The sequence below is a fragment of the Bolinopsis microptera genome, chromosome 11 (genome assembly GCF_026151205.1).
Source record: "Bolinopsis microptera isolate Bmic1 chromosome 11, MBARI_Bmic_1.0, whole genome shotgun sequence".
Lineage (NCBI taxonomy): Eukaryota > Metazoa > Ctenophora > Tentaculata > Lobata > Bolinopsidae > Bolinopsis > Bolinopsis microptera.
Window position 1 is genome coordinate 150258 of NC_087082.1, and position 14579 is coordinate 164836.

A 14579-nucleotide genomic window follows, 5' to 3' on the forward strand; every position below is an offset into this window, starting at 1 on the left:
CAGTAATTCACAAATACGGTAATACATATTCCGAAAGATATGGTGACTTTGGTTGGACATGTACATGTCCTAACTGTGAGAAAGCTCTCCTTGCAAAAACTACTGTTAAAACTGCAGACTCAACTTGCAATACAAGCATAGATAACACCAAGAGTATGGCTAGCACTAAGAGTGTGGCTAGTACCACCACTGATACGACTTCCAGCAGTGGCGATGAGAAGACCTTGATTGCAACATTGAGCAACTTTAAAGTTAGCTTACTGAAGAACTTATTTCCATTAAACTTAAATCACATGTAGATTCTTTGCTCACAGATATACCAAATTTAACACCAAGATCTTCCACCCTTAGTAGTGCATCATCTATCCCCAGTAGTGCATCATCTACTTATACAAAATCACTATACATTAGAATTAGAATTAGAATTAGAATTAGAATTAGAATTATAATCAAATTTACACAGCAATACAATAAGAAGAATGTCAGCGGTTTCTAAATAGAGTGGCAGACCTCATCGCCAGAAAAAGAAAAGAGAGGTATTGCGATGTGGTAAGACATGTAAGGACAAGAATAAGATTCGCTATGTTAAGAACCACACTCATAGCTCTTCGAGGGTACAGAGGGAAAAAATGGACAGCAAATATGAGACACCACTATCAGAAGTCTCTTATAACCTCATCCCTGCCCCTATGATGGAGTAGATGTGTATATATCTGATTGTTGATATTTAATATTATATAATATTGGTAGCAGTGGACAATTTCCGTTACCTCTGTATTGTGCTCTGCCAATTGCAACACTTGAATTACTTTATTGTATATATATACTGTTTGACACGAAATATTGTACGTTATACAATAAGAATAAAAAATATTTTAAGAAGCTTCAATCTGCTGTGCAGGACATTCAAGTCAGTCGAAAACTGTTTAAAGCAGAACACCCTTCTAGGGACATAAGGATATAGCATGTAAAAAATAATAAGTAATAAATTAATGAGTACTAATAAAATAAGATATGATTTAATAGTGAACTGTGGGCATGAAGGTAACAATTAATGTTGAAAATTACATAGATGCCCACTTTGGAATTTCGTTAGTAATATTATTTACAGTTATAATTTATCGAAATCAGAGACAAAAAGTTCAGTGCCAACTCATGGCGCTTATTACATAGACTAAAAGTCAAAATACGATTCTTTATTGACTCTGAAAATTTGATGCGACAATATTAAGGAATGGATTTAAGTAATTACAAATCGAGCAAATTCGCTCTTGCGAAAAATGAAACCGAGATATTAGCAATTTTTAATGTTTTTTGTGGTTTTTTGCCTTAACTAATCACATTTCAACAAATATTGAGGTACAAATTTTAGTGAATAATATGCAGTTTGGCTTTACTTTTCACATAAAATTGGTTTTGTATAAAATATTAATACTTGACCGATACGATTTTTGGGCTGACATTTTATTATCGTGTATGCCCATTTCCAGAAAATTGAGAACTTGCCGGAACTTGTATTGGTTGATGATGTCAACTCATTGAGATGGGTCGACGATGGGTTGACTTTTGCTTTCGATGCGAAGCAAGAATGCTAGTTCGCGCGGCGCGTCGAAGCGGCGAAATCCTCCAAGAACTTGTAGCGCTATGCATAGGGGGTGCAGTGCGCCATCGACAATAAGGCGCGCGCGCTGACCATTGAATGGTTTTTTTGCTCTTATTTCGGCCAGCACATTATTTTGGAAACAATCGAAAAGTTATTATACTTCCCATATAACAATTTTGTTGAAATTTGGTCAGCTTACGTAAACACTTATGCTTTACTGAACCTAATTTAGTTTGAGCAATTTTGATGCTCAGAATTTGAGTTATCAACGAATTTATACCTATTTTGTCATTTTTAGACCTCTTAATCAAGGTCAATCTCTCCCAACTAAATTAGGTTCAGTAGTTAAGTATGATTGGAAGGTTCTGACAAATTTTCAGCATGATTTATGTTTAGGAACCGAAGATATGACAGAATAATACGACAAAAATCAACGAATTTCGTCAAATTACGCGACTTTTACACCTAATTTGGCTCCAAAAGCCGCGCACCATCAAATATGGCACCTAGGCGAAATTCACTGATCATTCCAAAAAGGTATGATAAATTTGTTACTGTGAAAATTCTCACAGTCTCTAGAAAACGATGGTACAAAAATTTTGAAAATCCGAGCAAGTTTATTTTATCGTGCACCGCCTAGATAAAAATAAACTTGCTCGGACTTTAAAAATTTTTGTACCACTGTTTTCTACAGACTGTGAGAATTTTCCAAATACCAAATTTGTTATACCTTTTTGGAAAGATCAGTGAGTTTCGCCTAGGTGCCATATTTGATGGTGCGCGGCTTTTGGAGCAAAAGTAGCTGTAAAAGTCGCGTAATTTGACCAAATTTGTCCAAATTTGACCATTTTTGTCGTATTATTCGGACATATCTTCAGTTCCTTGAATGAGATCATTCTGGAAATTGGCGACAACCTTCCAATAGAGCTTTCACAACTGTCCGAAAAATTTGGTGGATATTGGAGTTGATATAGTGATCAAAATGGGGCAAATTACGCTGCTTTTAGCTGTAACATACCCAGATTTGATATTGAATAATTAACACTCTTTCGGCTTTGCTATTTGTGCTTGCCAGCCCTCACTTTCCACAACATCCTCCATACCATCCCTCACATCATCAATCATATCATCTCACTTTCATATCATTCCTGTCTACGTTGGTATGTCAGTGTGTCAGTCTATGGATTCTTATTATAATTATTTCTATATATCTATAATATCGCACATTCTTATTCACGTTGCTCATTATTATACTCTATACTACTCTTCTCTCTCCCAGGTCCTGAGGCCTGTCTGACGGGACACCACCCTGAACGGTCCACCGGCTGCCCCCGCCTCTACTGATAATGGTTAATAAGCAAACAGAAAACAACAAGAAGAAGCTCAGCCTGAATAGCCCGAAGTTCAAGACGCCTGAAATCCGGAGTCCAATGTACGGCAAATCCCAGGGTAGCACCACACGGAGTAGATCCAGGAGTGAAGGTGACCAGAAGAATGTTAACTCAACATTAGCTACCACACCGACAAGTTCAGAGAACCGAAGCCTTCTGCAAGTATCCCTTCTCAACCGCACGGGAGTATCACCAGGAATATCACCACTAGCAACCCCCTTCTCAGATACTGAAGCAGAGACCTCAGCCTCAGACAGCAACAGTGCATCACCGAAACCCAAGCCCAAGAAGAGCAAATGCCCCTGCAAGGCAACTTCAGGCGGGAAGTCTTGGCTCTTGACATGTTCGCGCTGTAACCAAGTCTGGCATTCTGCTTGTGCAAACCTTAAGGGCAGTGAACTAGCTGGCCAGAAAGCCATTGATGAAATACTTAAGAGTTGGGAATGCCCTTGGTGCTACACATGCCCTCATCCCTGCCCAAAAACACATAAGTCTGCCAAACTTGCATTAAAACTGGAGTCTTTATCAGAAGCAAATCAGGTGTCAGCATCAGTTATTGAATCTCTTGACGGCATGCTTAAGGCAAGATTTGCAGAAATCACCCAACCATCCAACAATCTGATTGATAGTATCCAGAAACAACTCAGCTCCCTGTCAGATCAGGTAAAGTCCATGCAGATCCCTCAGGCACCACCCCCACCACCCTCTGATATGCCCTCCACGTATGGACAGCAGCATCATCCAAGAGCACCTCCATCAGTTCCAAGGATTGAAGTAAAGGATACCCCCCTTACTCATAATTTTAAATGCATAGAAGGGATAAAGGAAGATTTCTTAACTCCTGATGAAGAGATGGAGCTCACAGACTTTCTCAAAGCTGAGAGTTTCACTAAAGAAGGTAAGCATGCCACAATCCAGTATGGCCAACATTACCACTACATGGGTGCAAAATCGGAACCAAAGCCCATGCCCACCCTGATTGGCAACATCATGAAACGTCTTAACACTGAATTCTCCTCCACACACCCCCAGAAACAGTTCCACTATGACCTAAACTCCTGCCTGGTTAACAGGTATGCAGATGGGAATGAAGCACTTCCTGAACATTCAGACAACGAGGGAGACATTAATCGGGTGTCATCGATATTCACAGTTTCCTTAGGCTCATGTCGAACACTTAGCTTTCGTGAAACTTCTACAGATAAGATTACGGAGATAAAATGTCAGGGTAGAAGCATGTACCATATGACAAAAGCAAGCCAGGAGTTTTTTAAACACTCAATCAAGCCTGAAACGTCTGATGAAGTAGGAATGCGATATAGTCTAACCTTTCGCTCAATCCACTGGTCAAATTTTAACTCCACAGTGCTTGTTGGAGATTCAAACTTTGGACAAATCAACTTTGGTACAGGTCGTGGAAAGATGGGACAAGCCACCCCTGGAGTTCGCCTCTGGGCAGCTACGGTTGAGGAGATCGATCCCTTGTCTTGTGTAGGTTACAGAAACGTTGTCATCATGGAAGGAACCAACAATTTAAAAGTAGATGGAACGGATGAGAGAGAGTTGTATACCAAGTATAAGAACAAAATCGCTCAGATTAGGAAATACAACCCACGTTGTAAACTGATAATCTGTCCTGTGCTGCCAACAAGGTCGCATAAGATCAATCGAAAAGTTAATGTTTTTAACCAGTATTTGTACAACGATCTCAGTCAATCTAATCTTAAAGTTCTAATTGTTGATAGCTTTTTGACATTTCTAGATAAAAGCACCAACCTGCTTAAGAACAGTCTAGCTAAGTCTGATGTGAATGATATTCTTCATATTAATGGCAAGGGCGTTGGTGCACTAGTCAAGTTAATTAAGAACTGTATTTTTACATCCAAGGATCATAACAAGTTAGTAGGTAGTAGATTGTACAGCAACACACTAAGAGGAGGACCGCCAGATGCAGTCTGATATAAATGTTTAAGATTAACTCAACTAAGGAGAAATGCGGATGCTGTAGCAAAAACATTAATATTGGCCAAAGATTTCTTGAGTGCCAAAGTTGCCAAAATATTATCCACAAAATTTGTTTCAAAACATCTGAATTCAAGCTGACTGATTCCATACTTCTCTGTAAAGTTTGCTCAAAAAGAGAAAACTTAATTTACAACCCGTTTAAGGACCTTTGTACCACAAATGAGGATCTCTTCAAGGATAGCGAGAATGACAAATTTTACTCCGAAAATTGGTCTGAGGCTATTGGAAGTCTTCAGACTGCCTCCTCTATCTTGGACAAATGCAGCTATTATAGATTGAAATCCTTACACCAGCACACCCCTGAAAACTCTGGCTTAAAAACTTTATTTTACAACATTGATGGTAATAAATCGAATTTCGACTTATTCCTCTCGGAACTTGCCACTCAAAAAACGAAATTTTCTATTCTAGCTTTAGCGGAAACAAATACAGATGCTGAGAACTGTGATGTTTATGCACTTGATGGATATTCACACTTTTACGGAGATAAACTCCAAGGCAAAGCTAAAGGCTCAGGCGTGTGCTTGTATATTCATGATTCCCTAAATGCAACAATTAATGACCAACTTTGCACAATCACACCAAATTTAGAAACCCTATATGTAACTATCAACCATGGAGATAGCAAACTCAATGTTGGGGTGTTGTACAGATCTCCAAACGGAGACTCAGTCAAATTTGATGAAGAATACACACAATTAATGTCCAAATTTCCAAAAAATGCAAAAACTATAACTCTTGGAGATTTCAACTACGATTTGCTTAAAAATCAGAGTAATAAAAAACAGGTTCAGAATTTCGAGAACACTATGCTCTCTTATGGTTACTTTCCTCTTATATCTCGTCCCACTCACTCAGTAAATGTAGGCCAAAGCTCCTGCATTGACAACATTTTTACTGATGAGATTGACTTGGTAACCCTCTCTGGAGTTATTGAAGACACTTCTTCCCATCATAAACCAATCTTTGCTTTCTTTGACATCAGTCATTTAACTTCTAGGAAAACTTCCCCTAAGCCTAAGCAATTGCAAAGCTATGATTTCTCAAACCGAAATGTTGAACTACTAACAAAACACTTGCTATCTAAGAAATGCATACTAACAAACAATGAAAATCCAATTGAATTTGACGAATTTTTTGAAATTTTTAGCTCAGCTATTGACTCATGTTGTAAACTCGACAAACCCAAACTCACCAAACGAAATCCTATAAGTAATCCCTGGATATCCGACAGCATAATTGAAGCAATTGAAAAGAAAGGTCAGCTGTATGATAACTGGGTGAACTCAAAAAAGCTCCCTGACTTCAAGCCAGTTGGAGATCTGAAACTCCACAAAATTTTTCGTGATTACAGACGCTGTCTTAAAAAGATAATAAAAAACCAAAAAGATACCTATAACTGTAACAAAATTCTTGAAAATTCTGATAGTTCTAAAAAGATGTGGGAAGTAATAAATGAGATAAGAGGGAAAAGGAAAAAAACCATCAAACCCCAATTTATGGTAGATGGAGTCCGTGTTGTTGAAAGACGGGTGATAGCCAACAAATTTAATGAGTACTTTGCCTCTATTGCCTCAAAAATGAATGAAAATACTCATAATGGCCTTCTTTTAGAACCTCTTCCCTCTTTCCTCGAATTCATGCCACCAAAAACTCTCGATTCAATTTACTTCCATGACTGTAGTGAAGATGAAATTTCTGAGATTATAGCCAACTTGAAGAGTGGGAAAGCTAGCGACTTTCCCATAAGAGTAATCAAAAAACTATCGGGTATTCTTAGCCCAACTCTTGTTGTTCAATTTAATCGCCTAATATCTCAAGGGATATTTCCGTCAGTTCTGAAGCTTGGCAAAATAACCCCAATATACAAAAAAGATAACGAAGAACTGATTGAGAACTACAGGCCTGTTTCCACACTTCCAATTTTTGGTAAAATTTTTGAAAAGATAATATACAAACGTCTTTACAGCTTCTTGGTTAGTCAAGGAATCCTTCACGACAGTCAATTCGGATTCCGAAAGAGTCACTCAACATCACATGCACTTAACTACTCAGTTTTTCACATCCAAAAGGCCCTAAAGCAAGGTCTTCATGTTCTAGGAATTTTTATTGATCTAAGCAAGGCCTTTGACACAATAGACCACACAATTTTGCTTGAGAAACTTGAAATATATGGGATTAGAGGAGTGCCACTTAAGTTACTGGAAAGTTACTTGTCGGACAGAGAGCAGTGTGTGTCCGTCCTGGGCGAAGTATCAGACAGACTTCCTGTTCTCTATGGCGTTCCACAGGGGAGCTGCCTTGGGCCTCTCCTGTTTTTAATATACATAAATGACTTAACAAACTCTCAACTCGATAACACTAGCTATGTCCTATTTGCTGATGATACAAACATATTTGTAGTTGCCAAAACTAGAGCAGAGGCCTACAATAATGCAAATAGGGTCCTACGATCAGTCCACGAGTACACATTGGCTAATAAATTACATGTTAACGCCAAGAAAAGTTGCTACATAGAATTCAATACAGCTAAAAGAAAACTTGATGATCAATCTTTATTAATTGAAAATAGACTTTACCTCAACGGCCTACCTCTCTCAAAGGTGCAGGAAACGAAATTCCTGGGAGTAATTGTCGACGAAGGCCTAACTTTCAATCCCTATAGAGACAAACTAGTTAGAAAACTCTCGTCCTGTTCTGGGAGGCTATACATGATTAAGGATAAAATTCCATCATCTATCCATAAGGACCTGTACCACACACTTTTTGAAAGTCACCTATCTTATGGCATTACCGTTTGGGGAGGTGCAAGTAATAATAAACTTCAACCACTATTTGTAGCCCAGAAAAAGTGTGTTCGTATCATGTTTGGTGACAAAAAAGCATACCTTGATAAATTTATGACATGTGCTAGGACTAGACCTATCAGTGAACAGAAACTTACTAGCAAATTCTTTGAGAGAGAGCACACCAAGCCAATTTTTGCCCGTCAATCACTCATGACATTGCATAATTTATACGCGTATCACTGCTGCAATGAACTTTTTAAAGTCTTTAAATATCGAACACCAATTGCACTATTTGAACTTTTCTGTTTGTCTAAAAGACCCGGCAAAGAAACTCTTCTTATAACAACCATGCCCTCAAACAGTTTCGTTTACAAATCTAGTTGCCTTTGGAATTCATTCCGTCAGATGTTGGCACTGAACGACCTTGAAATCACTCATGGTGTATTCAAATCAAAGGTAAAAAAAGTCATTCTCTCGTCTCAGGGTAAAGGTGACAAGAATACCTGGGCCCCTTTGGCAAACTTTCTGAACTCAGGCAGCTTGAACGACTAAATTTGAAAAAATAAAACTTCTTGTCTGAATGAACTATTAGAACCTCAAGAAGCTGATCCGCATGTCTCCGCTACTAAAATGTTTAATGAGCCCAATCACTCATCACTTAACAGTTTAATCTTCAAAGTGAGTTGTACAATCTAGGTTGTTTTAAGTAGCTGTTGATAGTGTAAAACAGGAGTGACTTGATCGTTTTCATAACTTCGATTTACAATTTGTACCATAATAAAACTAGCACTGCCATGGGGTTCAAAAAGGGTCATTGTAAGCCTCCAGCGTAATGGTCCTAAGTCTCTGCCCCATGCAGTGCCTGTCAGCATCAGCTAACAGAATAGCCCTAACATAACGATCAAGCCACAAATTAGGTTCTATAATGATTTAATATTGTTGAATAAAGAGATTTGAATATAATATTTGTTTTATTCTGAATATTTGTTTTATTCTGAACATAATGCAATGTTTGATGGTTGGATATGCTTTAAATTTTTCGAGCACTTTCCTTATAAGTCTATGAGTGAGCTTACTAATTTTTGTTGCAATTGGATGTCGGGAAGAATACTCAATATCTATTTGTTTGAAGAAAATTGTGCTGGCCGAAATTAGCGCTAAAAACCATCCTACAGTCGGCACGCGCGGCTCACTGTCAATGGCGCACTACCTACTATGCACTACTGGGCCACGCCGCGCATCCAATAATGCTTCTCGCAACCACTTTGCTTTACTTTTTGAGCGTCGCTGATCAGTCCGTCTTTCGCCGAATTTCTATTTGGGCTGAGTGAAATACGACCTCCATCGCACTAAAAAAAGTGCCGATGATCATTGGAAGTAAGTGCGCGCGTGAGGATGATTATTAATCACTCTACACTCAACACAGGGGGAGCTGAAACCAGGTTTTCGATCAAACGCTGCCATGTGTAGTCAAACGTCGCCTAAAGTTGCTCTCGTCCAATGAAATCGCTGCATTATGTAAGCCAAGCTCCGCATATGAATATATGTAATTCAATTATGCATACTGACTTGCAAAATGCAGCGATTTCATTGGACGAGAGCAACTGTTGGCGACGTTTGACTACAAATGGCAGCATTTGATCGAAAACCTGGTTTCAGCCCCCCTGTGTCAACTGTCACGTGACTTTTTTAACGTCCTCTAGGTGGCTCTGAATGACTATTCGAAACTATTCGATAAATATACAATATAGTATAATAGTGAAAACGTAAAATGAACGGCTACAATAGGTGAGTTTCACGGACGTGATCACGAGTATATTCAATATTTGATTGAGAAGGTTGTTAAATTGATAACAGACAACGTAGTAAGTGCAGACATTAAAATAACATTAATACGAAGTTACAGCTCCGCCTTAATTGATTACTGATAAATGTCAAAAAAAGTGAATACTTACCAAAATTGTCTACGACAAAACTTCACCAACTTGTGACAAATTTTATAAATAGTCATCAAACACTCCAAGAATTAAAAGTGATTATCAATAAACGATTGTTTAAAGAAACTAACCTGGCAAGGCTGAGTTCAGATTAACCATAGTATTTCCGCAAATGATCAATCCAGCAAAAAATGTATTTTCTGGTCAAGCTGTTTCCGATTAAGAGCGTAGACTTCCAGACGATCTATATAACGGATAACCATTGTCACTTCCTGATGAAAGACAGTTAAAACACGAAAAGATACTGCAAAATATTTAATCTTGTTTTATTAATGAAAATATTTTGTCATTATTTACCAGACAGTGCATAGTTTGCTCTATCCAGAGCCCTTGTGCTTGCAGTAGCGCGCGCCCGCCTCACGGCGGTAAAAAGGTGAGCTTGCATGCTTGTGAATGTAAGTGTAAGTGGTAAGTACATTTGTACTGTAGTTTATACCTAATTACCCCTATAGAAACTGCAAAGCGCGGGAAATTTTGGCAACAATCGATGGGGGGTTGGTGCATGCACATGGTTAGGTGAAGTGCATAGTTAAGCCTCAAACACGCGTGGATGCTATTTTTAGAGATTACTCAGCCTGGGAACCTGTTTGCTGAAGAACCGAGCCTATTAATGTACATGTAATTTTATTGACGATGTCAACCCTTCCATATAGTTGCTCAGCTTTACGAATTAACAAAGCAACAATCTTATGCGAAGTAAAAATGATAGTTAGCGCGGCGGGTCGAAGCGGCGAAGTCATTCAAAAGTGTAATCTGTGCACGGCTTGACGCACATCAGGAATCTGTGCGCGTTTTGTGCCAAAGTTAATACTTAATATTGATATATCATACCATTATACCATACTTTATATTCATTAACTTATTATCTATAATTTATACTATATGTTTTGATTCTTAGTCCTTAGAAGGGCACTCTATTAACAGTTTTTGACTGATTTGAATGTCCACGTGGACGACATGGCCTTTGGCATGCACCAAAGGAACAAAGCAACATAAAACTAATAAATAAATTGTAATAATAAAAATTTAAGGGGCTCTTTTCTAAGCTCATGAAAATGTAGTGTCCGTTGATTTTCTTTTTTTTTCTATCCATTTTTGCAATTGGCATAAAATTGATCATATTGTTTTACTGATCTGAGATGACAAATCTATTATTCTCAAATCTTGTGTCATCGATAAGGGGTTGTCCACATATTACGTAATCAGCCGAGGGGGAGGGGGTTTCAAAATGCTTACGGTTGATTACAGCAGGGGGGTTTTATCGTTGATTACATATTTTATTGTTTCATTGTGCATTGAAAATTATTTTAATTCAAATTCCACTCAATTTCACTCTGATAGTGATAAAATTTAGAAATTGATCGGATATCCGACTTTAGTAGGCAAGGGCGTGTCCAGGGGGCGGTGATGCAGGCGGTCGCCGCCCCCTTTTTGAAATGTTGACCTATAATTTTTGTTGAAAATTGCTTTTTACAGCAACAAAATAATTTTATAAAAATTTTCACAAAAAAAATCAAACAACATCAAACACAAGTATTATTTTTTAAACAAATGTACTAATTTGAACTAATTAAACTATGCTATGCGCATACATTTTCCATGGAAAGGCTGCCCCAATTCTAGGTAGCCACTCCTTCATGGTTGGGTGGGAATCCTACATACTATCTATAATCATTCACAATTAATGATCAATTCTAATTCTAATTACGTTACCAGCATTCAATTGAAATTGAGAAGGCTGAAAATGGATTAAACATTAAACATAACATGCTAACATGAATGCTAATATTTCCAGAATACAGTCAGAAATGGCAACATATTAAGAAACAGTTCAAGTTCAAAAGAGTCAAGAGATTAGAGAGAGGCAGATTAATATGGGAAAGAGGAGCTAAAAGTATCTACTATGATCTAGTATCTTCATGTGTGCCAGAGGGTAGCATATTAGGGCCAATTCTATTTAGTTTATTCATAAATGATCTCAGTAGAAATTGCACACAATCTACTGTTTACTTATTTGCAGATGACAGTGCACTATATTTTGATAACATTTCCAGAGGCATATATGAGAATATAATTAAGGATATGAAAATTGTGTATGAATGGCTTAGAATCAACAAGCTGAGACTAAATGCTGCAAAATCTTCATTCATTGTATTTGATAGATATCCTAATCTGGACACGTTGTCAATCCCTCTGGATTTGGAAAAAGAATGCCTTTTTATAGAAGAAACTAAATCTCAAAATATTTAGGTCTCATGATAGACAATTTATTGAACTTTCAAGACCATATAGATTATGTGAAATCAAAAATTGCTAAAAGAATAGGGGCATTATACAGGTCGAAAAGTCTTCTTCCACTGAAATATAGAAAAATGTTTGTAAATGCTCTTATGCTCCCCCAATTTGACTACCTGGATATAATATGGTGTAGGGCTGCCAAAACCAAACTTAATTCTCTTGATATATTATACAAGAAAGTAGCAAAAATTGCTCTGGATGTTCATTGGCAGGAACCATCAGTAAATGTATATCGAAATATGAAGTGGTTACCCTTACACTTAAGAAGACAACTCCATCTATCAATGTATATGTATAAAATTCTTAATGAGGCTGCACCATCATCATTCACCGATAAATTTTCTTATGTATCCGGAGGATCACGTGATGCTGAGAGGTGCAACCTTTATATTCACAAATCCAGAACACACAAAACCTTTACATATTTAGGTGCAAAATGTTGGAATACAATTCCAGAGAACATAAGGACTATAGAATGTAGTGTAAAATTCTCACAATGTATGAAATCTAAATTTATGTCAGATGTAATTCAAGGAGTCTCATCCTATGAAATAAACAATAGTTTTGACTATTTCTTCACTCTAGCTATGTGACAACTGAAACAAATTTTAAGGTGCTGGAGTTTTTGTCGGGTGGAAAGGCCACCTGCGTTATATGACCTATTTTCAGAAGTATAGAATTTTAAACATCTCCTTTATTCGTTCCCATTTGTTATCATTGCCATTCTAGTATTGTTCTATACTTCTCTGTGTATAACTGTAAATAATATTACTAACGTAATTCCAAAGTGGGCATCTATGTAATTTTCAACATTAATTGTTACCTTCATGCCTACAGTTCACTGTTAAATCATATCTTATAATGATAATAATAATAAATTGAAATTTAATAACACCGCTTTTAAGATTAAACTTATACTCAGCAGTGTTTGAACTAGTCATCCCAGAAAATATCATGAATACTGAGCTTAAAGATAACATATGCTTGAAAATATATCGTCAATACTAAAGCCCGAAAATGGTACTTAAATATGTATATTATGTTATGCAAAGATCGAATTCCAAATATGACCACAAAAGTTATCGATAAAGTTTTTTTAAATTTATTTATTACTCATTATGTTTTACATACTATATTATCCTTATGTCCCTAGAAGGGTGTTCTGCTAACAGTTTTCGACTGACTTGAATGTCCTGCACAGCAGATTGAAGCTTCTTAAATTATTTTTTATTCTTATTGTATTGCTGTGTAAATTTGATTCTAATTCTAATTCTAATTCTAATGTACAATGTTAGATGACTGATGATATAGATAGCCACTTGCATTGGTATCTGGGCTGATAAAGTTCAGAAATTGAAACCTCAATCATCATTTAAAATTATATCAGAATCATGGGACATCACGATCCAGTTCCAAATAGCATACACTCCACCATACTGCCACTCTTCAGACTGGAGATTAGTTAAACAAAAATTTCAGTTAAACAAAAATTTCAATTTTATGCCATTTATTACAGATTAAACAAGTTTACAATAAATCAATTTGATATTTAACAGAATCCTAATTCAATGTGCAGTATGGTTGTCACTCTTTAAATAGATTAGATATAGGTTGACGGGGCAAAGGAGTGTGCGTGCTGTTCGCTATTGCTCACACCAAACGGCAACCTAGTAAATGTTTTGTATGAACACCGGTCTCCATCACGATACAAAATTAGGATTGTAGAATTTATTGTATAACTATTAGTGCGGTGGAGGTAGCGGTGTGGTGCATTAATAGAGCGACAGCCTACTGATTTAGAGTTGTTTTTAGGTGAGCATAATGGGTGTATTTTTGGATCTAATGGCAACTTTAAAATTGGTTCTTTTAATCATTTATTAAATATCAGTTTAAAAATATATAAATCTGGAATCTGTTCACACTGTGAACCAGAGATATCCGAAATAACTTAAAATTTGCCATCTTTAATCTTAATTTGTCCAATGTTTTGAAAATTAAAATATTTCTAATGCCCAAGTGTGTTATCAATTGCTTTGAACTTTCTGTATTGATATCCTATTAGTTTAGCATATAATTCCGTTAAAAATTTTCCGGGGGCTGCGCCACCAGGCCCCTGCTTGCTTTGCTCGCGGCAGTAGCCTCAGAGCCAGCGCATCGCGCCAACTCCTCGCTTACCCATTTCAAAAATCCTGTGCACGCCCCTGATAGTAGGTAGTTTGAAAGGTGCTTGGCCGGATATCATAACAATGGTTTCGGCTCATCGTGATCAGGGTAGCATGAAACGTAAAGAAAAATGATTTCCAGGGAAAAAAGTCAAAGTTCAGGCCATGATTACGTAATATTGCTGTCAGGAGGGTGGGTTTGAGTCTTGATTACGGTTGATTACAGGGGGGAGGGGGGGGGGGGGGGTAAAAATTGCTAAAATATTGATTACGTAATAATATGTGAACGACCCCTAATTAAATACCTCAGGGAA

General features: G+C 37.2%; 1 protein-coding gene across 1 annotated transcript; it reads left to right on the forward strand.

Moving 5' to 3' along the window:
* Positions 1-2949: 2949 nt before the first annotated feature.
* On the forward strand, positions 2950-5845 carry LOC134823106 (uncharacterized). The gene has a single exon (XM_063834451.1). The coding sequence runs from the start codon at positions 2950-2952 to the stop codon at positions 4951-4953; it is 2004 nt and encodes a 667-aa protein (XP_063690521.1). The 3' UTR covers positions 4954-5845.
* Positions 5846-14579: the final 8734 nt, after the last annotated feature.

Excerpts from the sequence above, each read along its gene's own strand:
- LOC134823106 (XM_063834451.1), top strand. The coding sequence starts at position 2,950 with ATGGTTAATAAGCAAACAGAAAACAACAAGAAGAAGCTCAGCCTGAAT.